Here is a 26702-nt window from a genome sequence, read left to right as displayed (position 1 = left end):
AACTGTTCCTGGCTGTTGTCACCCTGTAGTGCATTACTCCTATTTATTTGTTTTATTTTTTTTTTTACTTTCTGTATTTCCAACAGTAAGTTACAGAATATTAACACAATTAGAATGTATTGAGGAAAGAAAAGTTGTAAACATTAAAAGGCTAACTTTTCTTTTCACAAGTAAAGCCAGACCATAGGTGTTTCTAAAGTAAATAGCTAATTTAATTTTTTTTTTTTAATTTTGCAATGCATTTTAGTGGTGTATGATTACAGTGGACAATGAAGTCTTTGCTTTCTGAACACTTTTGGGTGTATGGCATGGATTTTGGCCTGCTGATCACAAAATTATCTTTCCATTTTCCTATCACATATTTTTTATTTCAGTCTCCTGTTTTTGTGATTTCCTATTATTTATAAATATACACATACAGTGCAGTAACTACAATTGGAACATCTGTGGTGATCCAAAAGTGGTGGCACTGCTACTATCAATGCAGATCAGATATACCAAGTACTGTTGTTTCATTTGTGAACGGGAAAACCGTACTAAAGAGTCTCAGTACAGTAAAAAGAACTGGTGAGACTCTAAGCATTTGGTTCCAGGGCAGAAAAGTGGAGGACATTAACTCTAGCCAACAACAATGTTTTTGACTTCTCTTCATTTAAAACTGGGACTGATGAAACAATGTTGTCAAAGCAATAATCAAGGAAGGTGAAGGATTTCAATATTTGATACAGATGTTTCTACGGATATCTAATGCCAAGATTGAGGGAGAAATTTGTATTGGTCCATAAATCAGACACATCATCAATGATAGGCAGTTTGAAGATCTAATATTGGGGCTGAAGGAAATTGCATGGGATGCATTCAAGAATGTTGTTGAGAATTTTGCTGGCAACTACAAAGCACTAAACAACATCCAGCTGTTTGACAACATGCTTTCAAGTATACAAAACAATGCAATATGTCATTAAAAATTTATTTTCATGTTTAATGGAGAAAATGCTGAGTACACTGCTGTGTAATAGAAAGACCAGTCAAAGTGTATGCTGTATCAACCATGTAAATCTGAGGGTTTCCTTCATTGTTAAACCCTTCCTATTTAGTGACATCCACAGTCACTTTTGAGTTTGTAGTGTGCAGTTTGCTTGATATGCATATAAAAGAAGGATCTTTGACAGACATTTAAGACATTAGGGTGTGTGGAGCTGAGCAATATTGCTTTTAACACACACAAAAACAAAGTGACAGCTAAAATTAACATATTGTATTGTGTTTTTAACCTTTTGCTAGAAGTGTGATTATCAGTTAGTCTTTTTGCAAGTGCCTTCAGTATTCAGCGTCTTGAATTTTTTTCTCATCTTGTTCCTGTTACACATGCAAAATTTAAATAATTTTTTCCTACTTTCTATAACACAAGAAGTTCAATACATTTAGGAATCTTTTAGATTTTCGGAATAAGTGCACATTCTGCACTGCAAGATTGCTCAAACTACCAAATTAGATAGATAAAATTGTTTGATAGCAATTTCTGGCTGCTATACTTTCAATTGTGTTCAAAGCTGGATTCATAATTGTGGACTAATCAAGTGGACCTTTTTTCAGGAAATTGAGCAAAGGAATGCTGTGCTGTCAGGGCAAAGAGTGCAGTTCAGGTGTGCTACCTCCTGGAAATATGTGCTGGAGTATAAGAATACCCCAACCTAGAAGCAAACACTGAGAGGTTAGCGGGAGGAAAACCGGGAAAACTCCAGAAGACCCCCTCCTCTAGACAAGGCTTCAAAGTCTGGAAACCCCCCTCACTATGACCTTGACCTGAAATTTTGGAATGCTCCTAAAGGCCATGTCACTTTTGATTACTTTTCCAATAAGTTTCAATTGTTGCCTTCATTTACATAATCTTTAGCGAAATGGAGGCAATCGGCGGCATGCTTCTGTCAAGGCAATCGCATTATATAACATGTCCAGCAACTTACTCCAGCTGCAGAATGATGCCGCTAACAATTCACAAGTGCTAGCATATTTTAAGATATTTTGCACATTATTAATATAGATTACAACATCATCCTAATTGTTATTTGTGTTATATGAGAAAATATCATATCATGTGCACTGTCTCACTACATAACAGGACAATTTGTTGCCAAACTTCCAAATAGAGTATAATATATACATATCTACCATATTACTACAATTGTAGTCAAAAAATAAACAATTTCCATCTGCCTTTACACATATTATACAATGTGGAATTAGTACATTATCATTCAAAAGGGATTCTACATTTTAAGTGATCAAAAGCAATATAACATTTAAAAAGGGCGTTGTGAATGTAATCAACAGTTTTCTAGCAGAACTTTCCTTCTTCCTTCTGCTTTACAGTATCATCTTTTTCCTGTCTAAGACACCTGCCTTTCTTCACTGATCAGTCCATCCTATTGGACAGTGCAGTTGTTCATGGAGACCTTCATGTGCATACACCGGCACACCTGAAAATAGGTTTCAGAAGGGGTTCCTAGTCTTTCTCTTTGGGCTTCTGTCTGTGCTGTATGGCACATTAGAATAGTGTACTCAGTACAGTATAATTATAAACAAATATAGACAAAAAATGAGTATAAGTTCATTTTCATTTTTTTATAACTCCACCAAATTTAAATTAAATCGGTCAAAGTGTTTTTCAGATTTTGGGGTATTTAGTTTTTGTATTGTTATGAGGGATTTTACCCCTAAATATTTATATATCAAAATGTCCTTTCTGAACTGATGTGTACTGGCCTAAATGTATCATTCTGCCAAATTTCAGCTTTCTAACTAATCAGGAAATAATGTTTTTGTTATGAGTGAGTGAGTGAGTCAGTCAGTCGGTCAAATTTGCATTGTTTTATTTGTAGATTAATGTACTGCTAGCAGACTGAAAAATTATTCCTTGTATCTCACAATTGTCAGTCCTAGAGCAAGTCTAGTAACAAATCCTTTTATGGACTTACTGTTGGATTCTTATGTTTTTGTTTATTTTTATTGAATACTAGCTGAAACACTTGGCATTGCCCGGGAGGAAAATAAAGTGTTTTTTTCAATTGTTTGAGAAAAATATAATTAAAAAAAAAAAAAAAAAAAAAACACAATTTAAAAATAAAAAAAGAAATTAATAAAGAATGAAGACTCACTAATGTGCTTGTCTTACGGTCTTGTAGATATGTTATCATCCAGTTGACGCTCGGAAGAAGACAATTCTATTTAATTTCAAAAGCAACAGGGGTGTGGTGGTGCTCAAACATAAAGAATACCAGCAGTCACCTCCAGTTTGCCCTCTGGTGGTCATTCCGAGTGTCAACTGGATGATAACATGCATACAAGACCACAAGATCACCCCCCACCCTACCCAGAAGGGGGTGGGTTAGGGTTGATTTGACCCTACAGTATTTTTAGTCAATGAATGAGAAACATGTGTACCAAGTTTCATGAAAATCGCTCCAACCGTTCGGGAGTGATGCTGGAACATACATACATACATCTACACGCTGACTTTTTTTGTATGTGTGTATATATATATATATATATATATATATATATATATATATATATATATATATATATATATACACACACACACACACTAGGAGGAGTACCCGGCATTGCCCAGGAATCTATAACCAGTGAATTTCCCAAATGAAAGAAATAGAACAAACAGTTTTCTGATTCATTGTATTGTAAGTTCCTGTAATGTGTATTTTGGCTGGTGTGGCATTTCAGACGCCGTTGAAATAGACTTTCTTCTGGCATCTGAAGTAGACCTTCCAATTCTACGTCTGTTTTTCGGTGGCATGGGTATATTAGTGAAAAGCAGGACAGTTATAATATACGAAATAAGCACTACAGTGAGATGAATTTACGTTATTTATAGTACGTCGGAAAGCGAACAAATAGCACCAGTCAGTCAGAAACACTGAAATCGTACTGTGAGTCGGAAAGTGAGCAAATAGCACCACAAATACGGAAAGCTAGTGAGAAAGAGTAGCACTGAAACTGTACTGGGGAAAAATGGCGGGGAGGAGTGCTCTGTTTATAAGGAGCGTCTGTGTTGAACTGTGCTGCCATCTAACGGACGTTGGCGATGGTAACTACAGAGAGAAGTGACATACAACCGCTGCTGCATGTGGGGAAAATGGTGGGGGAAGGATGCTGTCTTTTTAAGGCGAGTCTCAATTCAAACGTGCTGCCATATAAAGGACGTTGGAGAATGAAATACTGTAGAGCCGTATCAGTACATGTGGGAGTGTGACGTGCGGAAACGCAGGTATGTGAGCCGGTCACACACACTGGGTCGTTCACGTTTTACATCCATACAGCAGTTCCCCTTCACCCGATCAAAGCAGTCAGCCTTCTAATACTTGGACACTTCTGCCATCTCTTGGCAATTTAAAGAAACATGGGTAAAGAGCGACGCACAGGGACCAAAGCTGTCACTAGATGGCGCCACTGTGAATGTCTGTTTTTACATCCATACGGCAGTTCCCCTTCACCCGATCAAAACAGTCAGCTTTCTCATAGTTGGACACTTCCGCCATCTCTTGGTAATTTAAAGCAACATGGGTAAAGAGCGACGTACAGGGAGCAAAGCTGCCGCTAGATGGCGCCGCCGTGAACGTCTGTTGCAAATGACGATGATAAGTACGGGGGCGTGTGCCAAACGTTGTGTCGGTGAAAAGGTGCCCTGCGCTTCACCACGAACATTTTTCACAACCAAACATACCCCATGACCTACCCCTGTTCACAAAGGAGCCCCATCCCCAGTTTGGTGATCGGACGCCCGGTGCAGATTTGTATGGTGGACAAACATACACACATACATCGAGTCTGCTTTATATATTAGATATATACCGTGCATCCGGAAAGTATTCACAGCGCTTAACTTTTTCCACATTTTGTTATGTTACAGCTTTATTCCAAAATGGATTAAATTCATTTTTTTCCTCAGAATTCTACACACAACACCCCATAATGACAACATGAAAAAAGTTTACTTGAGGTTTTTGCAGATATATTAAAAATAAAAAAACTGAGAAATCAAATGTACATAAGTATTCACTGCCTTTGCTCAATACTTTGTCGATGCACCTTTGGCAGCAATTACAGCCTCAAGTCTTTTTGAATATGATGCCACAAGCTTGGCACACCTATCCTTGGCCAGTTTCACCCATTCCTCTTTGCAGCACCTCTCAAGCTAAATCAGGTTGGATGGGAAGCGTCGGTGCACAGCCATTTTAAGATCTCTCCAGAGATGTTCAACCGGATTCAGGTCTGGCTCTGGCTGGGCCACTCAAGGACATTCACAGAGTTGTCCTGAAGCCACTCCTTTGATATCTTGGCTGTGTGCTTAGGGTCGTTGTCCTGCTGAAAGACGAAGCGTCGCCGCAGTCTGAGGTCAAGAGCGCTCTGGAGCAGGTTTTCATCCAGGATGTCTCTGTACATTGCTGCAGTCATCTTTCCCTTTATCCTGACTAGTCTCCCAGTTTCTGCCACTGAAAAACATCCCCACAGCATGATGCTGCCACCACCATGCTTCACTGTAGGGATGGTATTGGGCTGGTGATGAGTGGTGCCTGGTTTCCTATAAACGTGACACCTGGCATTCACACCAAAGAGTTCAATCTTTGTCTCATCAGACCAGAGAATTTTGTCCTTCAGGTGCCTTTTGGCAAACTCCAGGCGGGCTGCCATGTGCCTTTTACTAAGGAGTGGCTTCCATCTGGTCACTCTACCATGCAGGCCTGATTGGTGGATTGCTGCAGAGATGGTTGTCCTTCTGGAAGGTTCTCCTATCTGCACAGAGGACCTCTGGAGCTCTGACAGAGTGACCATTGGATTCTTGGTCACCTCCCTGACTAAGGCCCTTCTCCCCCGATCGCTCAGTTTAGATGGCCGGCCAGCTCTAGGAAGAGTCCTGGTGGTTTTGAACTTCTTCCACTTATGGATGATGGAGGCCACTGTGCTCATTAGGACCTTCAAAGCAGCAGAAAGTTTTCTGTAACCTTCCCCAGTTTTGTGCCTCAAGACAATCCTGTCTCGGAGGTCTACAGACAATTTCTTTGACTTCATGCTTGGTTTGTGCTCTGACATGAACTATGAACTGTGGGACCTTATATAGACAGGTGTGTGCCTTTCCAAATCATGTCCAATGAACTGAATTTACCACAGGTGGACTCCAATTAAGCTGCAGAAACATCTCAAGAATGATCAGGGGAAACAGGATGCTTCATGGCAAAGGCTGTGAATACTTATGTACATGTGCTTTCTCAATTTTTTTATTTTTAATAAATTTGCAAAAATCTCAAGTAAACTTTTTTCACGTTGTCATTATAGGGTGTTGTGTGTAGAATTCTGAGGAAAAAAATGAATTTAATCCATTTTGGAATAAGGCTGTAACATAAGAAAATGTGGAAAAAGTGATGTGCTGTGAATACTTTCCGGATGCACTGTAGATGGAGATCAGAAGAGAACAGCACACAATATTCCATACAGTATATGATTTCACAAATGAGTCACCCAAACCTCTTTAAACTTGACTGATATCATCTGTAGTTAAATTTCATATGCTGTACTGTCACTGACCTAGGGGACGTCCCAGCAACCGGCCTCTAAACCCAAAGTGGCCTCTTGTAAGAGCTGCACAAATATCCAACCTCGAAAATTTAATACATTTTTTTTAAACAGAAATAAATATTTTGTGCATTTTAGGCTAAAAAAAAAAACCCAATGAGAATATGGTAATTTATATTTGCATCCTTTAAATCAGGAGGATTCAAGGATGAAGGTGGAGGCTATCTTAGGAAATGAACAATCAAACTCTAATGCGGGTGACACAGTGTTCCTGCATTTATTTGATCAGTAAACAAGCCCATTATTAGGATGAGCCTGTAGCAATGCTTACCAAGGGGATTTCAGTTTCCAGTAATCGTAAGTAGTGAACAGGGGCCACTGGTAGGTCAACACATGTTTTAAAAGAAGTGGGTGTTAAACTTCAGAGGGAATTCAAATGGTTCAGGCAAAGCTGCAGCAATCATTAGCAGATATAGTAGCTTTTTAGTTCTATATGTCATGAAAAGCGGTTTTCCATGTAATGCTGGTGTATTTTTGTTTGCAAACTGCATATCCATATATAATGCAAAATTCTAATATACCCAGTTTATGCATATCCTAACAGATAAGAATCTCTATATATAATTTATACATGCATTCTGTAGTACCCAAGTAAGATTTTAGCGTTCAGCCAATGAGACTCCCCTGATTACCACACTGACCACAAGTCCAGATAGAAAATAATGAATGTGCAGGATTTGAACAAAAATAAAAAAATAAAAACTCTGGAGTCTCATAATGTTCCATTATTGTTATATTAACACCACAGCAGTTTTCCCCCAGAATTGTAACAAATAGGCACCACGACCTCCAAAAATCTATTTGAATAGATTATGATTTTTTTAAGCTGTTTTTTTTTTTATTACTTACACCTGCAAGGCCTCTGGACAGGCTGTTGTGTATCTGCTACTACTTTGTCTAAATTAGTAATGGAAAATTGGAAAATTAAATAATTTTTGGTTTATTTTTATCTAAATCATATATAAAATAAAACAATTGGGACACCAGTAAGACCTGATATTTTGAAAGTCTGATCAGTTACACCAGTTTACATTCAAAAGAATCTTTTTCTGCAGCTTATGTAGTGCACTATACCTAGTATAAGCTAAATGCTTTTGTACAGTATATATGTACATACGACTACACCAAATATGTATATTAAATATAGCAGACAAAATGCAAATATATTTGTATAACCATTTAAAGCATTGATTCTGTTTGCATCGCACTACAGAGACCATCTAATTGTGCTGTAAAACAAGCAAGTATTACATCAGCAGGGACAGTGAATAGTGGGCTGTAAGTTTTACTTATTAAGACAGCGAGCTGTAAGAGCCATTTGTTGGTTAGTTAGTTTATGTTAAATTGATGTATTTTCTTAGCTATGTTAAAATGTATGCTTATATACAGTATTGGTGCATAGTCAAGGGGAGGTTCTATTAACCCCTACAAGCTAAATTATAAATGGAATTTTCCGATTGTTTCTTGTCCCTCTGATAATAGACTACTATTAGTTTATGATCCGCCTTGCAGTTGGTAAGGCATGGAGGGCAAACAGTTTCAAACTATACATAGAGAATGTACTGAATGTGCTTAGTTTGCCTTTGGAAAAATAACACAACCTTTAAATAGAGAAAGTAACTGAAGTTTAACACGAGAAAGCTAAAATTGCAATGAAACAAAGAAAAAGACTTTCTTTTATCTATCTATCTATCTCTATCTATCTATCTCTCTGTCTATCTATTCAAAATTACAAAAAGGCAGGTAGTGGAAGTGATGTGCAAAATTCTGTTGCATTACGTAAGCAACCGTTGTTTTTACAACTGAATGTCAGCTTTTGCCATCAAATAAGATATTTTTCAAATAAATTCAACTTATATTTTTGAATAGTGACATTTGATCTGATGGCATTAAAGTACATTTTGATAAAATACCATGGAAACTTTGTTAAATGGATAATGTGTATTACACGTGTGACATTACTTCAGCTAATAGACATACCTAATTAGCTTATAGATTATATACATTCATTTGCTGCTATTTACATCATAATATTACTATAATATTACTTAAATTGCACATTAGTTAGGTATCAAATAAGAACAATAAAATAATAATAATAATAATTCTTTGCATTTATATAGCACTTTTCTCACTACTCAAAGCGCTCAAAATACCAGTGAATTAAATTTATGTAACTAAATTTACAACGACTAGTGAAGTCTGTTTCTTCCTCATCATGCTTTTCATTGCATGATCTTGTTGTGCAATTGAGGCCCGCTACAAGTAAAAGGAGACTTCCTGAATGTGTTGCAGTGGAAATTAGATCATCTGTGTATAACAATCAAGTACACTTCGGCTCCTGGCTGAGAAGAGAAGCAGCCCTTTAAACAGTACCAGTATCTTATTAAGTCATAATGTAAATGCTTTCTGATATATCCTAAGGAAGCATGCTACAATAGCTCTTTCCACAGGTCAGATTGTACTGCAAAAAATCATTAACTTCTCTATTTTCTATTTCCTTCCACCGATTGTTTAAGGTTCTATACCACCATTTACATGTGTGGATTTAAAATACTGTACTGTTTTAACAAGTAGAGTATTAAAAGGACTTTTGTGTACCTAATTAGTTTTTTTCTCCTGTTATTTAGAATGATTGAGAAAATGAGAATCTTAATCAAAAATATCCTTTTTCCTCTGTTTTTACAGTTGAAGTGTTGCGGAGCAACAAACTTCACTGACTGGGAGAAAACAAAATATTTTTTACAAGCAGGAATTCCAAAGAGCTGCTGCATTCAAGTAGATCAATGTAGTTCTGATGCTCTGAAAAACATTACCATGGCTGAAAAAGTTGTCCATAATAAGGTGAGATATTTGATATTTTTATTTGAATGCTGATGAGAGTAGTTTTTTTTTTTTTTGTATATAGAGAAGTACAGATTGAGTTTTTTATGTCTATGACATGTATGGCAATGTCTGTCCTGCTGTCTTTTTGCCCTTTTACTTATTAATTTTAGAATTAGTGCAGGAATAAAAATGTTAATGTATTAATTTGTTCGTAATATGTGTATGTTAATGTAACTTCATTGGCAATTAACCACTTATTTGTGACTTGAGTAGTCTGCATGTTTCCAATCAAAATCACTTCTCTTTTTTGTATCACTTGGTTATTTATTCCAAAGTAAATATTAGCCAAGAGCACTGCTTTATCTGTGTTGCTAAGCAAAACCAATGCCATCTTTGTGCTACTGATTGCTTTTTTCATTCATAAATGGGCTTATTATAACACTTACAGGGCCAGTACCATTATGAATAAACACTTTTATTTGTACAACATGATGTACTGTAATTAGCTTAAGCTGCACCTATAGTGGAAGCTCACTTGGTGTCCAGACCCATTTGACATAATTTACAGATAATCCAGCACTCCTTCACTTATATGGTCGTTTTAGCTTGAATGGTAGCACTTATGATTTATTTCAGTAGTTTAAAATTAAGCTGTTTACATTTTAACATACATCAAGTGAAGAAATACAATGGACAGCAACAAATTCGTACAGGTTTTCCTGACATGTGGACCCTTTTGTGATGTATTAGTGATATGTTTATTATTTGTCTCTCTAGACAAATTGTAAAAACTGTTGCTTCTTCTCATCTCTATTGCTGCTTTGCAGTAAGGAGACTGTGGAAGATTGTGAGTTCGCTTCCTGGTTCCTCCCTGTGTGGATAGCGCTTTGAGTACTGAGAAAAGCGCTATATAAATGTAATGAATTATTATTATTATTAAGAAGTAGGTCCAATTTTTTTTATGTGCTGAGGTAATTTTAGCATATTTAATGTCAATTTGAAAAAATGTGTTTTGGTGGAAAAATATAAATTATTAATGAACATAATACAGGAAATGGGTATAAAATTGTATTATGTCTATATGTCACAAGTGTTCCTATTATGGACTTTGTAATACAATTTGAAAAATTATAGTATAAAACAGTGTAAAATGTAAAATATGGCAATCATTTAGCATTTTGGTCCCCAATATCTAGGCTTGGGATAAAACAATCTCCAAATGCAAGAAAAACATGTATCCTTCACAGGCCCTCCAGTTTCTTAGAATTATTATATACCTCAGTTTTGGTATAACTTGCACTTTAGGTCTTCTTTTAACATGTGAAACAATATACAATTGACACAATTAAGCCAGGTAGAAACAACATAATTTTTGTTCTCTTAAATCCACTAACATTGTGAGCAGATATTTACATTCACTGGAGTGTTCTTAAATATTTGCCCTCCATTAGGAGATATGTACAGTACACTTCTGGGAAGCACATCATAAAAGTATATGCCAGTAGTAAGAATTTTTGTCCCTATTTTGGCATATTTTCAGGATGACTGAATAACTTAAATTGGCTAACTGTTAGTGAAGTGAATTAACATAATATAAAATTGAAATATAACTAATAGATCACCCCATATTAATAAAAAATCATATTACATACTGTAAATACAAAGAACAAACAGAATTAAAAACATAAGATGAAAAATTATATTTAAATCATAACAAAAATATTTAAGTAAATAAAAAATAAACTTTAGCCAGAGCAACAGTCATCATTTTACCATAACAATAGTCTTGTAAGTCAGAGACTAGTTTGTGTATTTTAAAATGTTTCCCTCTTTCCCCATGATAGAGATGTAATTTTTATCAACCATTTTTATGGTTTTCAAACACTCAACTTACATAGTTCACGTATATAAATAGGGTCAGAATATAATTTTAGTAGAAGTGTATTTACAGGTGTCTTCCTTTGTTCCCTTAGGGCTGCATCAATTTTATAACCAATCTGATGGAATCCAACCTTGGCGTCATTGCTGGAATTTCTTTTGGAATTGCTTTCTTCCAGGTAGTTACTGCTAACAAGAGCCTTTTTCATGCTCTATATTCAGTTCATCTTATTGTATTTCCTATAGTGTGATTAAATTATTTTTAGTAGTGTGCTATTTGTGAATTGAGGGCATTTAAAGGCCATTTTCACAGATAATTATATGAGTTGTTTCTACTGATCCTTATTCTATAAAGCCTGGTGGTTATGTCATGTGTCTTTTACAGCAAATCATTAGGTCAAAAAAAAAAAAAGACACTGCTACTATAGTATGTGCATTATTTCATGTTATACTGTATCTGTTTATATTGTTTTACTTGTCTGTTAAAAATCACTTGTAACTTGTAAACTCAAAGCTGTCTCATGTAAAGTCTAGATTGGTTGTGACATTAACTGGTCATGTTTTACATTTTGGATTTAAATAATTTTTTTGCCTTTTTATTTTTAGTTAATTGGAATATTTTTGGCATGCTGCCTTTCACGGTATATCACAAACAACCAGTACGAAATGGTGTGATCACTTTCACGGTCAGGTATGACTATGTTTTTTTTTGTACGTGGAATCAAGGAAAGACAATGCAATGTCGGTTTGAAGCAGTGACTTTCATCATTTCATCACTGTGGGGTACATTGGGTTTTAGTCAGGTGATATTATTTCCTAATTTAGGCCATATGAAGACATTTTGAAGCAGATAGCAAAGATATGTAAGAGTAAAGCTTTATAGCTGCCAAACATTCTTTCAGCAAGACACTGCGAACTGATCTTCATTAACAGTGAACCTCAATGTGTTATAAATGTGGTAGACGCAAGTAATCGGTCTACAGAAAGTTCTATAAATAGGGGGAACTCCAAAGCAAGGTGTGTCTAGAGAAAAACGTAACATGTGAGAGACACAGATCCTTCATTCTAGTAGCAGGATAAAAAACATATGAATGTATCTGTATCATTTAAGAAAATCATAAATACAATATGCAAATATAATCTGATTGAGACTCACTACAGTCTGTAAGTAGCCCTGATGCTTAAACAGCACACAAAGTTATTAGAGCATCATAAGTGGTACAGATCAACATCGTTTGTATACAATAGTAAAATAAAGAAACTAAATCCTTCATTAGACTGTTTAGTTCAATCAATATATTGTATTCATTGGAGAGTTTAGGTTGGCATTATGGACTAGTCAATAAAGGTACTGGACTGTGAACCAAAGGGCTTCCTCTTCATTCCCCACCACTAATTCATCTAGTTAAGCAAAAGAACTTGCTTAATGTACCTGTGTTTATTTTTTAAAATATGTATATTTAAATAATTGTACTCTAGCGCTGCACTTTGGGTAGGTGTTTACTTTCCATCTTGTTCTTGGTTGTATGAAGAAAAGCACCTTTTTTTTTCCTTTTTAATTTTGTGTTTGTACTTCCATTTTGAAAACGTCTTGTCAACGAAGGCTAGGCTGTGGATACCAATAATGAACTTTCAAAACGCCATTTTTATTTGACCTTTTAGCAATTACCATAATGTTTGAATGTAAATAAAAGCTGATCTTATGCCAGGCATACTTTCACCACAAACTTGGATGTGTTATGTTTTCTCATATAAACATTTCATTAAGGTCTTCAAAAGTTTTAAACAGTTATTTTCCTGCATGTTAACAAATTGAATAGGTAGTATATCTGTACTGACCAATGTCATGTACTGACCAGTTGCACATCAGTTGAAAGCTGTGTTGCCAAGCTAAGAACTGTGGTTCAATCCCAGATCCAGAAAACAAGCAATGAAAGTTTTAATTTTTTGGGTAGCCTGGTGGCGTAGTGCTATCACAGCTGCCTGGCGCTAAGTAGTTCTGGGTACTCATCCCAGAGGACTTTGTCTTCATTCCATACCATCATTTTTATTGGGCCAGCTTAGCTATCGGCTGGCTAAACAAACAGGCTTGATGGACTGCTTGGTCTCCTCTCATTTGTCAAATTTCTTATGTTGTTATGTCATCAATACCTACCAGTATTGGCCATAATTAATTAAGCTCAGTTGATATATTGAAAGGGTGATTAAATTACACAGACAAAGACTACATAATGATATTTTAAAAGAATCAACAATAATTTGTTAGGTGAAATTACTTTTTTTTTTGCTAAATTCAAATTACCACAGCAAGGTTATACTAGATTATCCCAGTGACACTAAACTAGAAAAATGGGTTAGAACAGGAATATGTGGTCATATCCAATACACTGCTAACTAGATACACACAAACACATGAAAATGATATATGTCTGTATTTTCAGAGAATAAATTAGAAAATAAATTATTATATTGCACAAAACTACATCTGTGTGGATACATGACTTTTCCTTGACCAGCAGTGCCCAACCGTCTACAATGTCCATAGCGAAAAATGCTGGATAAGCACCCAGATAGGGTGCCTCAGATTTTTCAGGACTGAGCCAGAGGCACCACTTAGTAAATGTGAATGTGAATAAATTAACAGGTGAAGTCTGCACAGCTGACATCCCCGTCACCAGAAGGACCTGCCCCAGTACACTAAAGCAGCAGTGCTGTTAACAATGTCCCTATTATTGAAGCTCTACCTTACATCGGTCACAAAGAGTCTGTGGCCATGCTGTTTGGTATAAAATGCTACAGCAGTTTAAAAGTGAACTGGTCATAACAGTAAATGGGAAAACAAACTGATGCTGAATTACAAAGATTTGCACAGTTGTTTAGTTGCCATGGAGGTTCCTGAAACAAGACAAAATTGTGGATATTTGTTGCCATGGATTAAGTCTACCAAGCTTCTCAGATATGACAAGGAAAGGCAGTGAGTGGGCCCAGAATTTGCTTGGCGGTCTTGTGTCAGTTCCTTACTCTGCGTGTAGGGTAATGTACAAAAAATGGTGCTGCTTTATTTATTATAGTGATTGGCATGCTGCTACATTCAGGTCATAAACAGGTAATAGTAATCTAATTGTTTTAGAAATCTCATATTTTGTCACATTGATGGTAATAAAATATGAACTATGAAGGAGTTTAATTTAAATTGCATTATTATTCATGGCAAGTAGATATCTCATAAGAATTAATAATTGGGCAGTGTTTGATAGCACCTGCCAAATGTCTTTGTCCTTGCTGTATTAGCAAATGTTTAGATACAAATTCCATTCCTTGTCAAAATTGGTATTGAATTGTCCTAATGATGCTGACCTTGCCTTTCTCGCAGTTGTCTCATCTCTAGGGCTGATACAATAGCTTCATGGTATTGTAGGTCATACATGCAACTCTTCATGTGTGTCAATTTGTGAAAGTACATTATTTTTTAAGTGATGAACTCCAACTAATACAAGTTAAATCTTTTCTTTTACAGGGATTTAATGATTTCTTAAAACACCTACAAGAAGATAACCTGAAGGGAAGACTGGTTTTTACTTGTACTTTTTGTTTTTAATTGTATGTTTTGTATTTTTGATATTATAACTCCATAGGAAAAAAAACAGTAGCATTGTAGCAAAACGGCCCTTTACCTAAATATTTTAAATTAATACCTGGAATAAGCTACCTGTTACTGATAAATGAGGATATATTTTAATTCCATGGTGATAGTGTGTATATTATGTATTTGGAAGTTACACCTCTAATTTCACATTACTTTTTTGAAAGTTTTTAGCAGTTATGGTGATCCTTGGGTGTTTCTTATATAACAATGCGCATTTCTGCTCATTCCACAAGCCTCCTTGTATTCTTTCTCATATGGGAGCGTTCCTAATTGCCAAATAATAGGTGCATGTGAGACTTAGAGCTGGTCAATGTGAGCATATACTGTACATTTAATAGTGCAGCATGCATTTTTGCCAAGCAGTCTCCCACTCAAAAGCAATACTTCTGTATAGAACTAGTTTTTACTTTTGAAATTTGAACAAGTCATGTGTAAATGAACTTTGCCTCTTGCCACAGCTAGCTACTTTTGAGTTGCCATATTCTTTTATAATCTCTCCACAAAAATATTAAGACTGTGGCTATTTTAGATGCAGGCATTGGACAAGGCTTGCCAGGGATATAGTGACTTAGTGTTTCAAAATATGATAGGGGGCCTATTGTAACATGTTCGATGAAATAACCTGGTCAAATTACACTATTCAGACAATTTACTAGAGTTCTGCTACATTTAAAAATGAAAGTTTGATGAAACTGTGTTCATGTTGTAAATTGTCACTATGGAAGCTTCAGTAATGAAGAAGCACATTTGCTTTTGGACTCTATAATCATTTTATCCCTTTTTAGATTGGATATTGTATTACTGTTTGTATAATAGCATTATAAGAAAAGTATTGTACTATAAAAACAAGCAAACTAATAACTTTTAGACTGTGAAGAAAGAAATGTACACTTGTCCAGTTTTTTTTTTTTATTTTGATACACTAATATTGTCAGATGATTTATTCTACAGATTGCCTGAGTAAAGTATAGTTTATAGTTGCGTAATATTTTTCTAGTTAATGTTTTTATTACCTGCTTTTAGTATCATAGACATCACCTGTACTTGATCTATTTCGTGCACAGTAGGCATTTTATCATTTGTTATGCAGAATAGAAGAATACACCTGGCCAATATTATTAGATCTTGTATGTTCTCATGGAATTACAGGAGTTGTTTGGAGTGTAGAGTTGCTTGGATTTGAGGCTCCATGTTATAAACCCCAAACAAGAAGACAGTTCTTTTACAGTAGGTATCATTGTAAATTATGCTGTGTTTACATACAGTATAACTATTTTAGCCCATTTAATTTGAAAAAATACACTACAGAGGTTTTTTTAGCTTATAATCAAATCAAATGATCTGTTTGATCATTTAGACACTTTTGCAGTGAATGGATTGCCCTTTATTCTTATCGGCAGTGACTATAAATACCTCACTAATTTTTCCTATTTAAATGTTCTTTGCCAGTAGATGTGTTCCACTTTAGTCCATTTTGCAGACAACTGTAGATTTGTGCAGTGGGTGCATTTAAGTATAGAAAGGATGTTTATGTACTTTGCAATTGCAGAGCTATCAGTGTTAAATGCTACCAGTTAACAGAAACAGTATGTAATGAATTATACTTGAAATAAAAGTACTTTTCAATTTCCTTCAGATTGTGTGTCTTTTTATCTATGCTAGTTGTATAATGTTACTTGACATGAAATACTGCTTTTCATGTATGTATGGGCCTGTAGTAGGAAAGGGACATATGAGAGTTTGAGTAAAAGGAAAAATAGGTAAAAGGTTATTACTGTAGTGAAAAAGTAAAACAAAGGTTAGCGACAACATTACATCTGTTACGCTTAGCCTTCATAAGGTATGTGGTAATATATTTGTTCAGTTCTGTTTATACATACAATGCACACTCCTGTTTAATAAGCCCAGCACAGTGTACAGCAGATGCAACTTCACACTCATCCCCACTTAATCGAGTTCAGGTTCCGTCTCTGCCTGCCTGCCTGCCAGTCAGTCATTACAGTACAATTACAGTTACATAAAGGGACATGCAACAGAAAATGTACAAATAAATATGTGATTACAGTAGGTATTTGTGGATAGCTGGCTTGGAGAGTGGGACTTGCATAAAATGAAAGTTGAGTAAGGCATGCTGTCATATTGAGCCTGGCTACTTATTCACTAGTAGCCCAGAGGGTGGCACTCCTGAGCTGTTCTGTGAAACTGCAGCTAATTTACAAGTGCTCCTATATTGTTATACAGCAGTTGCTGCTGCTTTTCAAAAATAGAAATTATAGACTATAGTAAGATAAGTCTGATAACCATATCAAAGACCAATAAAGTAGTGCAGTAAATAATTGCTAATCAGAGGTCTGCATAGACAAGCATCCCATTATTCCTATTTAAACAGTTGAGATAATACATTTTATTTATTTATCAGGTTGTTTGCCATAATTATACCCCGTCTTTGCTGGCTAAACAATACCAGCATCAAAGTATGAATGTCACCTTCAAGCCTGTCATAAACTTATTGTATGAAGTAAAAGTTCACAGTAAACATTTTGCCTAATAACAAGACATACAGTGTAAGTAATAACAAAATATACATGGGTGGCTAGCTGTTTGACACCAGTGTTGCTTTAATTTACAGAGTTTCAACTGCCATTCCCTATGGGGATGTTTCAGAATCACCCAATGAATAAGAAATTTAAAAAGATTATTTTTATATTTTCTGGATGTATTTCTAAGTTACTGTTTAAAATGTGTCATTTTGATGTTGTGGTCTTTATTGTATGTGACAACCAGTAAAGTATATAAAGAGAGTATGTGTTGGTTTAGAAATGACTTCCTTCAGGCATCTGTAGCCTTCAAGAAAGCAGGTACATTGTGCAACTTAATATGTATGATGTGCAAATGCCCATGACTTGCCAGAATTATTTGTTTTAAAGAGGGGTGCGTAAGTTATCCCCCGCTATGTGAGTATTTGTCATTTTGCCCTTTTAAGATGCTGTGGTGCTGCATTACCCAATGACATTCCCACTTGCCATCACTGTTTGTGCTGTGATGTTCCATACCTCCTCAGTGTAGTCATCCTGTGCCGTAAAGTGGATGTGTTATATTAATGCACCCCCTCCAGTTTGTTTTTGTATAGCACTCATGATCAAGTGCAAGCTCAGAACGGTGTAACAGTTCACATGTAAATGCAATTACAGATTTTACAAATTAGTAATTACATAATGCTTGCACATAAAGAACAGTTCCTTTGTAATGAAAACTTCTGCTGTAGTTGCATAGGTAGCTCTTTGCTGTGTTTAACTATACAACTGTTGTTCTGGATAGGACCAGCCTCCATCTTTCTGTAAACTTTGGAAGACGGCCTTGGTAGTTATGTTTACAGTCCAGAGTGATCACGTGCTCTCCACATTACCTGACTAGTAGTCTGATCTTTATTATGCCAGACTCTCATGATTATCCTCTTGCATTTCAGCAAATGTGACTGAATGTTTTCTTTGGATGAAGCCCAACTAAAGAAAACATTGAGTTGACCTGAACCGAACCTCCTTTCTAGCACAAAAAGGGTGCTCTTCTGCAAGTTTTAGTCAGAACAGCAATTATAATAAATACTTAAAACATGAAACATTTGGCACTTAAAGAAGGGGCATTCCAAAGTTATATTCCCACAAATAAAGAGCCCTTAAATGAGATGTTAAAGCCAGGAGGTTTGTCTGTGTGCAGCATGGCCTTGCCAGAGACCCAGATATTTATAGAATGTGACGGAGTTGGTAGACAGGCTGTATGGAGTGAACTGTGACTTCTCGATATATTTGTTTGTGACACTTTTTTTTGTTTTCTTTTCATTTTGTATTGCAAGGCTTGTGGCCTACTGGTCACATTTCTTTTTTTCCCCCATATGTGTTGTAAAACATTCACATTTCTGTCTATTTTCATAAATGAAAATTGGGCTTATGATCAGAGATCTAATATCAAAACGCATCCTTCATGGACATAAAAATGTTTCTGGTATAATGGAAGTGCCTTTTTGTACTCGCATGAACACAGGAACAACATGTTAACTGCCCACAGAATAATACACCCCACTCAATAACCGAATCAGTAAAGCGTGGCTACAACACTAGGCCTACATTAAATCAAATGGAATTTGAGTCCCATTTACAAGCGCCTTTCTGCCCCTTTACAATGAATCCCAGTCACCAGCTCATGAACTCTGAGTAGAAGAACTAACCTTGCTTCTTGTCAAGGCTAATCATGTCTTCAACCATGAGGGTGTCACCTAAAGGTTTAGTAATGTCTAAATTTCTAGATGCCCATAAACCTTTAAAGGCTGTAAGCAATACTTGAAACAACTGTATTCGGGGTTCACAGATAAAAACACATCGCGACCATTGGACAATACAGTTAATGTTGAGAGTCGCCCAGCGGCCCACCACTTTTTTTTTTTTGCCCAGCTTTAACCATCAGTGCTCTAAGAGATGCTGGTTCACAAGTGCTGCCCATGCTGCACACACACTCATCAGACACAAGATGTCTTTCTCACAACATGTCCTAGCAGTGATTCCTCACAGATGAACCTTCTTGCTCATTTGTGACCTATTTAGAATGTACAGCATGGCAGAAACACCTTTAATTATGGAGAACAGATGGGGCACCTAGAGGGAAAGGTTTAGGGCTGAATACAAAAGGAAAGAATGGTGTCCCCCATGCTTCCCTGATTTAAGCCTTTACACTATTTCATGATTGTAGCATACTGGCTTACAAACGGAATATCTATTACAATATACATTTTAGACCACAAGCAGTCGTCCAGTATGTGAGGGAATTGCTGCCAGGTATGCAAAGGTTGCATTTCAGTTATGCACTTGACTACCTCTAGAGGGCCTACCTCAGACTTGACAGACAACTACGTCAAATATACCATAATGCAATGCTGTCTGCACTTCTGCAGAATGTTGTGACTGCCAATATATCCTGTTTGACATTCATGTGAACAGAGACTGTGTCTGATGAGGCCAGGGACAGAATCTTCGGCCTTCCTTAGGCTGGGTGGCCAGCACAGCATATTATAGTACTTCACAGCTAGCTGTACAGATGAGACTGCTAACAACAGTGTTGGCTGAAGACTCGTATGACTATAAGGAAGGATTACATGAGAAGTACACAGTAAAATCAGATGCCCACAGCACCTGTACTACATTTTGCACCCGCAACAAAGAAGTACTCTTTCTCAAATTCCATGTCATTCGATCAGTCTTGAAGCCAAGGCCAAGAGAGATAAGGAGGCCTTCTGTCCTAACTGCTCATCATTGCTGACTAAATCTGGAATGGTCTCCACCTCGGCACCCTGGCCTGCTGTGGACTGGCATCTATGGTCATCGTCGGCAACAATTCCCATTTCTGCCATAGGGGATGGACCTGAATGTGAAGACAGTGCAGACAGTACAGCATGCTGTATAGTGGCCTCAAACAGTAAGTATTGAGGTGTGAGGCACCATCATCAGAAACAGTGGATTTACCTAATTGCTTCTAAGGACGGTTCAACCGCCGGGTCGCCTGTCTTACAGCTTACATCTCATCATTGTCCATGGCCATGTGTGCAAATGCCAATGTGTCATCAGTCTTCATCCCTGGATAGTTGAGGTATAACAAAATATGGGTAGAAGGCTTTTATGCAACAACTACAGTCCACTGCACACTCTCCATTGCAAATGAACATGCACAGTGACTATATGGATGTGCCGCCATATACAGTACTTTTGTGTGCTTATAAGGCTCAACGCTGTTGTGTATATCTGTTTGAAGTGTCAGTCATGGCGAGTTTTTTTATACAAACCACCAGCACACATCCGCCCATGTTGGAACATCCTTTGCTCCTAAAATGCGTTTTAAAAGTCCCCAGTTATGTATTGTGATTTTTCGAATGGGCCACTGCTTATTTGTTTTGACAAATATTATTCATTGCCATCATAAACGTGAAGAAACAGAGGTTTAACGTTAACAATTTCTAAGTGGTAGGCCTACAAGAGTTTTTATACAGTATATGGTTTTATTGACATTAATATATTTGTTGTTGTAAACTATTTTCCTGTCCTATTTTACTTAAAATACGGCATAAAGTGAATGTGTACATATTAAAACGTTTGTACTTTTACACAGTGTGTGGTCAGCCACGAAATAACCCGAGCTTGTCTGATGCAAGACTTTATTTTAAAGTGTTTCTGATGCAAGATCTGCCCTCATCCAGGCGGCTTTAAAATGCTGTACTTGCCCTGCCAGTTGTCATCCAATTGGATCGCACGCGTTCTGGATAAGCAAGGACACGCAGGAAAAGTTTGCAAGAAAAGTTTCATCAGATGGGCGGGGTTTCAGACCAAGGCTTCCCCCGGCTTATAATCGCAGAGTTTGGAGGGGGGGGTAAAATAAATTTCCTATTGGCTCTAAGAAGTGTCAGTCAAACTACAGGCTCTGTGGCGTGAAGGAAACAGCTGCGAAGGCGGTGTTTTGTGCAGAGTCCTGGAGATGTATAAAGCGCTCAGGGAGCGTCTGTGTATGCTGTTGGAAACGGGTTTGGAAGAGGGTGAGGTTTAGGGGGGGCTGGGGAAAATTAAGGAGAAACAAGTTGCAGACTTGGGCTCTATTGCCAGGTGAGTAGACCTATTTGTCTTGTACCGTATCACTCGCCCGTCACGGCGTAAAGACGGAATATTCTAGCTCATCGAGGAGTATGGACGTGAGCAACGCAGACCTGTAGTGTCCATAATAAAACTGCATTTGATTCTAACTTTTTTAATCTAGTAAAAATAATTTTGTTCCTTGTATTTAAATACCGACACGTCTGGTACAATTCAAGTATAGGCTATAGCATGCCCCCCGCCCCCCATCTTAATAGACAATACATACAGTATGTGTTTTGCAAAAGCCATAGACATCAAAGGAGATTAGCTTCTTGTTTCAAAATATTAGCCTTGCATTTCGCTGTTTTAGTTCTCTAGAACGCCAGTATGTCCAGGCAACTTCCGGCTTGTTTGCACTGTACGTGTTCCATATGTCGCTTCTAGTTTAGTCGCTAAAGGCTAAGTGGTTAACGTGTTGATTTCAAAGCAGGCAGTAGGCTGCGCCGCCGAAGCCTTGCTTGCTACTTGCTGCGCCGATATTGCCGAGAAGCGCGTCTCGATCATTTTGTTTGTGCGCCGGGTGGGCTGACATTTCTGTAATTCAGGTAATATCTTGAAAGTTGTAACAGCCGCCGTTTTAAATGGCGTGCATCTTCCGGCTTCTGCATATTTAATTAGGCAGAAACCTGTTGCGTGGTTGCCAAGGCTAAGTGGAGTCAGCCCGTCCTGTTGAGTATGCACGATTGTCAGTCATCAGGTAGCCCTAGAAGCTGTGACAGCGCATGGCCATTTTAGCACCCCATTGAAAGGGTACACCATTATGTACTCCTTTTAATATATTTGATAGATCGGTAATCCTAGTGCATTTATCGTTCTGTGTGGTTATCTCAAGGGTGTCCACCACGTCTCATAAACGAGTATTTCCCTAACAAGTCCTACAGGTAGCCCAAACCTGTCCACATTCTTGTTGGTTTGCACCACTAGCACACCTGATCCTGCTAAACCGCAGCTTATCAACCCGTTTATTAGCCAGATAATCGTTGCTGATAGTCGGTGGGGTACGCGATTGTTGGCTAGAAACTCCTCCAAAGAAGTTCTCAGGCTGCCTTCTTCTTTTTGGAAGGAATTTCATATGTCTCCCTCAAGAACGAAATCATTGGCATAAAGTAAAATACCTAGTAAGGCAGCACTATTCTGAACAGATAAACATGATAGTGAATTTTTTTTTTCCTTCAAACCTTTGGGTTTGAATAGGGATGTTGAGGTTTAAACATTTTAATATCAAAAGACTAGGAATTTCACCGAAAGTCATTCAAGTGATCTATAATATAATACTATAATACACTGTATAATAAATATATATATAGAGAGAGATGCACAGATGAAAGCTTTAATGTCTGCCCAGCAATAATCCCAGTCATCCAATGAAATAGAATTGGGAACAATGTGTGAGGAAAAATTTGGGGAGGAAAAATGAAAAATTGAGCGCCTTGGAATTTTAATATGATTTGGATTGAGTTTTATGGGGAAATCTAGACCTTCAAAGTACATTTAACTTTTTTTAACTTTTTGACAGATTAATTTTCCTCATTTTACAAAAAGGCAGTATGAATAATTTACGGTGTAGTTGTGTATCTGTTTTTAAATGCTTGACTTGTTAGGCAGGGATTGACAGGACAGTGGCAGCTTCTCTATCAAAGCCAAGTCGATTCACAAACATGAAGTGTCCACTGATTGGGTTGTAATGTTTTAGGGCAGGGTGATCTGGCCTACATTTATATTACATGTACAGCATAGTTATAATTTTGAGTGTTACTGGGATTTTGTATTGTGATCTAGATTTGTCTCAATTTCAATAAAACATGACTTAAATGGAAGTTATTAATGCCTGGAGTTAACTGTAAGTTATTAACTTTCTTAATGAAATAAACATTGAGCATTTTAAAAACATTTCTAGAATTGAAACAATACAATTAGGAGTCTTAATTAAATCTGTAATATGCAAAGTAACAATCTTAAACTTGAATATACTTTAAACTTGTAGCATTAATGTATTGACTCCAAGCATTCAAATACATGATGTTGGATCAGAATTTACATTACAATAGCAAAGTAATGTGAAGTCTGTGTACAAAACTCTGTAGTGTTTTCAGGTTAAGATGCACAGCTTTGACACGTTTGTACTCTTTTATATGTGGCGGTCAACACTTGTTGTTTCCATCCCTAGGTGTATAAACCACTCTAGCTAATATTGTCACTCAGCATAATATGCATCTACCTGCACCACTTTTCTGGCCCAGCTTTTCCATTACAAATCTTATCCAAAAAACGCTGAAGCATCTTTCATTTCAACTACTTCATCTCTTATTTCCATCTCGCAAATGTGGCATATTTGTGTTTTGCAAATAGTCAATGTGTACTTTTTGTTCTTGGAAAGGAAACTAGGCATCTGTGTGATTTTGTATGTGGTGTGGTTGTGGATTGATTTTTTTTTTTTAATTTTATTTTTAAAAACTTCCAATGCATGATAAATGGACATCTAAATGGCCAGAAATCAATAATTTTGAACTTATTTGATTTTCATATTAGCTAGATAAACATAATTAGAATTATGTATAATGGATTTAAAATATGACAGAAATGTCCATACCCTATTTTTGCAATGTGTGCAGTGCAATCTTTATAAACATTAAATTCCATTCTCCTACTATTTTCTCCAGTAAGAAATCTATATCCTGGTATGTAACTGGTATAAATAGATAGATACTTTATTAATCCCAAAGGGAAATTTACATAATCCAGCAGCAGTATACTGATACAAAAAAAAAAAAACGGACAATAAGTGGGAATAATGTTAGCGTTTAACCCTCCGGGTGGAATTGAAGAGTCACATAGTGTAGACAATTGTCTAGCCCAAATATACTGGCCACCCCTAATGTTTACTTTTTTATGATCTTCATAAACTTTGTCTGGGCATGAAAGACATTGAACCCTATATGAAACTGTGGAAACCAATACAAGTCAGAGCAGATATTCCTTAGAAAAATAATGGAAACTCAGATGCCAGATACTTAGAGTACAGAGTATGTATTACTATGACTGTAGAAAGAGTAAAGGGGTGGGGGGTTGAGAGTGAGGTGAGCTAATTTAGCCTTCCAGGAACTTATTTACTTTCTCTTAGATTACAAAGTATGCCTTGATGAATCATTTCTGAGTATTGAGTATTAAGAAATCCTAAAAGCTATTTCCGCCAAGGTGTCCTGACTAATTTTTAGTTTTGTAACTTTTTATACAGACAAAGCAACCTGCTCTCTTCCTCAAATTAAGTTCTCAAGATGATGCAGTCCACTAGTGAATATGTGAACCCGAAGCATTCCCTCCTCGATATCATGAACAAGTTTATTGCTGCCACCAACAACATGGATGAAACCGTCATGGTCCCCACTCTCCTGCGAGATGTACCTGTAGAAGCAGATGGGGAGGAATGTGACTCAGAACTCAACAACAATGTGGGCAGTGCAGGAACGAGCAAACACCGGGACATGTATGAACGCTACCTCTTACTGAAGTCCATCAGGAACGACATTGAGTGGGGCCTGCTGAAGAGAGAGATGAATGGAGGAATAAGTTTAAGGGAGCTGGAGTCCCGAGAAGGAGAAGAAGGCAAAGATCTTGAAAGTCAGCTTCATTACCACCTTCGTGGGCTCTTTGGAGTCCTTTCCAAATTGACTATTCAGGCTAATCACCTTACCACTCGCTACAAGCAGGAGATTGGTGGTGGAAGTTTTACAATTTGAGTTGAAAAAGACTATATGTAAGGTATATAAGGTATATAATTTTTTTTTTTTTGTTTATTCATGCACTGGATGGATCTTTTTCAGTGGACTGGAAGCACCTGTACAATCTTGTGTGTGTGTGTGGTTTTTTTTTTGTTTTTTTTTGTTTTTTTAATTGGAGTTGAGGTACTTTTGCCAAAGTTTCAGCGGTATTTCGGAAGTGTACCTGCCTCTTGCAGGAAGAAGATGGGTTTGAATACGTACAACCACTGAAGCACAGAAATTAACATTTGAAGAGTAATCTATTTTTTTTTTTTTTTTGAGAATGATGATTGCATATACTTGAATGAATACATAGTCAGAAGTAAATGCCACAATGTTCTCATCGCTACTCCCACTTACTCCCCATCTGTTAGGAGTGGTATGGAAATGTCAGCCTTTGGTTATCATCATTGGTTGGGAATGGCTATGGGGAATACATCTTTCTCTCCGTCCCTAGTTATTTTAAGGCCTCAAAGAATAATTATTTATAAGCTTGTGCTTTTTAAAAATAAAAAAAACCTATCTGTTTCTACATTAAACTATTTTTTAAAAAAGAAAAGAGGATAAGGTAGTTATAACCTAAACATTTTCAAGCTCAGTGGAAGTATTTGGTACCCTTGACAAAATATTAAAGCAGATGAGTGGTTACACATGTTCTGAGAAAAACAGAGATGTTGTATTGTCCTGAAAATGCTTTACCCACTGAGAGAACCTTGTTTTGCCAGTGACTTTCACCATATTCTCTCTTTGCATAATTGTCATCTATCTCCTCCATAACAGTAAGAAGCCTTAAAAGTTTGAATATCTGAATGTACACTGACTAATATGACATGAGTTTAACATTGACTTTTTAAAAAATTTTGTCCATTTCCAGCATTTTGTAAGAACTCTTTAATTTACATGTCAGATGCGATGGATGATTCAGAGAATTCATTAAGATTTGGGTTGCTTCCACTTCCATAAGAGGTAGTAGTTGAATTTAAACGTAGTGGTGTTTTTTTTTTTGTTTGTTTGTTTCACCTTTCTGTATTTTTTTTTTTACCTAATCTTAATTGTATTGCACATTTTCATATTTCTAAAATAAAATTTAAAAAGTCTTTATCTCTTAATCAGTGTTTTGCTTGTTTTCATTTAAGTGTTGTATTTTTTCCATATCTATCAGTAGTTTGGCGGAGTGGTGAAGGGGTACTTATGACAAGTGAGAAATGGACTGCAGTAGATGAATCAATTTTTGGTGGTAACTTTTCTAGAAATTATATTTTTTTTTAATTTATC

The 26702-nt window shown here is 36.6% G+C and overlaps 2 protein-coding genes across 2 annotated transcripts in view; both read left to right on the top strand.

Annotated features, from left to right (window-relative positions):
• Window positions 1-16636, top strand: part of tspan7 (tetraspanin 7) — a 30089-nt gene extending 13453 nt beyond the window's left edge. The window contains exons 5-8 of the mRNA XM_039766049.1: window positions 9340-9495; window positions 11451-11534; window positions 11962-12046; window positions 14873-16636. Coding sequence (XP_039621983.1) covers window positions 9340-9495; window positions 11451-11534; window positions 11962-12030 — 309 coding nt within the window. The 3' untranslated portion in view covers window positions 12031-12046; window positions 14873-16636. The remainder of the gene's footprint in view (window positions 1-9339; window positions 9496-11450; window positions 11535-11961; window positions 12047-14872) is intronic.
• Window positions 16637-21503: 4867 nt separating this feature from the next.
• mid1ip1l (MID1 interacting protein 1, like) lies at window positions 21504-26474 on the top strand. The gene is made up of 2 exons (XM_039766048.1): window positions 21504-21639; window positions 24905-26474. The coding sequence occupies exon 2, from the start codon at window positions 24945-24947 to the stop codon at window positions 25404-25406; it is 462 nt and encodes a 153-aa protein (XP_039621982.1). The 5' UTR covers window positions 21504-21639; window positions 24905-24944; the 3' UTR covers window positions 25407-26474.
• The last annotated feature ends 228 nt before the right edge of the window (window positions 26475-26702 follow it).

Source organism: Polypterus senegalus, chromosome 10 (assembly GCF_016835505.1).
Source record: "Polypterus senegalus isolate Bchr_013 chromosome 10, ASM1683550v1, whole genome shotgun sequence".
NCBI lineage: Eukaryota > Metazoa > Chordata > Cladistia > Polypteriformes > Polypteridae > Polypterus > Polypterus senegalus.
Note: the sequence above shows the minus strand (reverse complement) of the source record. Positions and strands in the feature narration are given on the sequence as shown.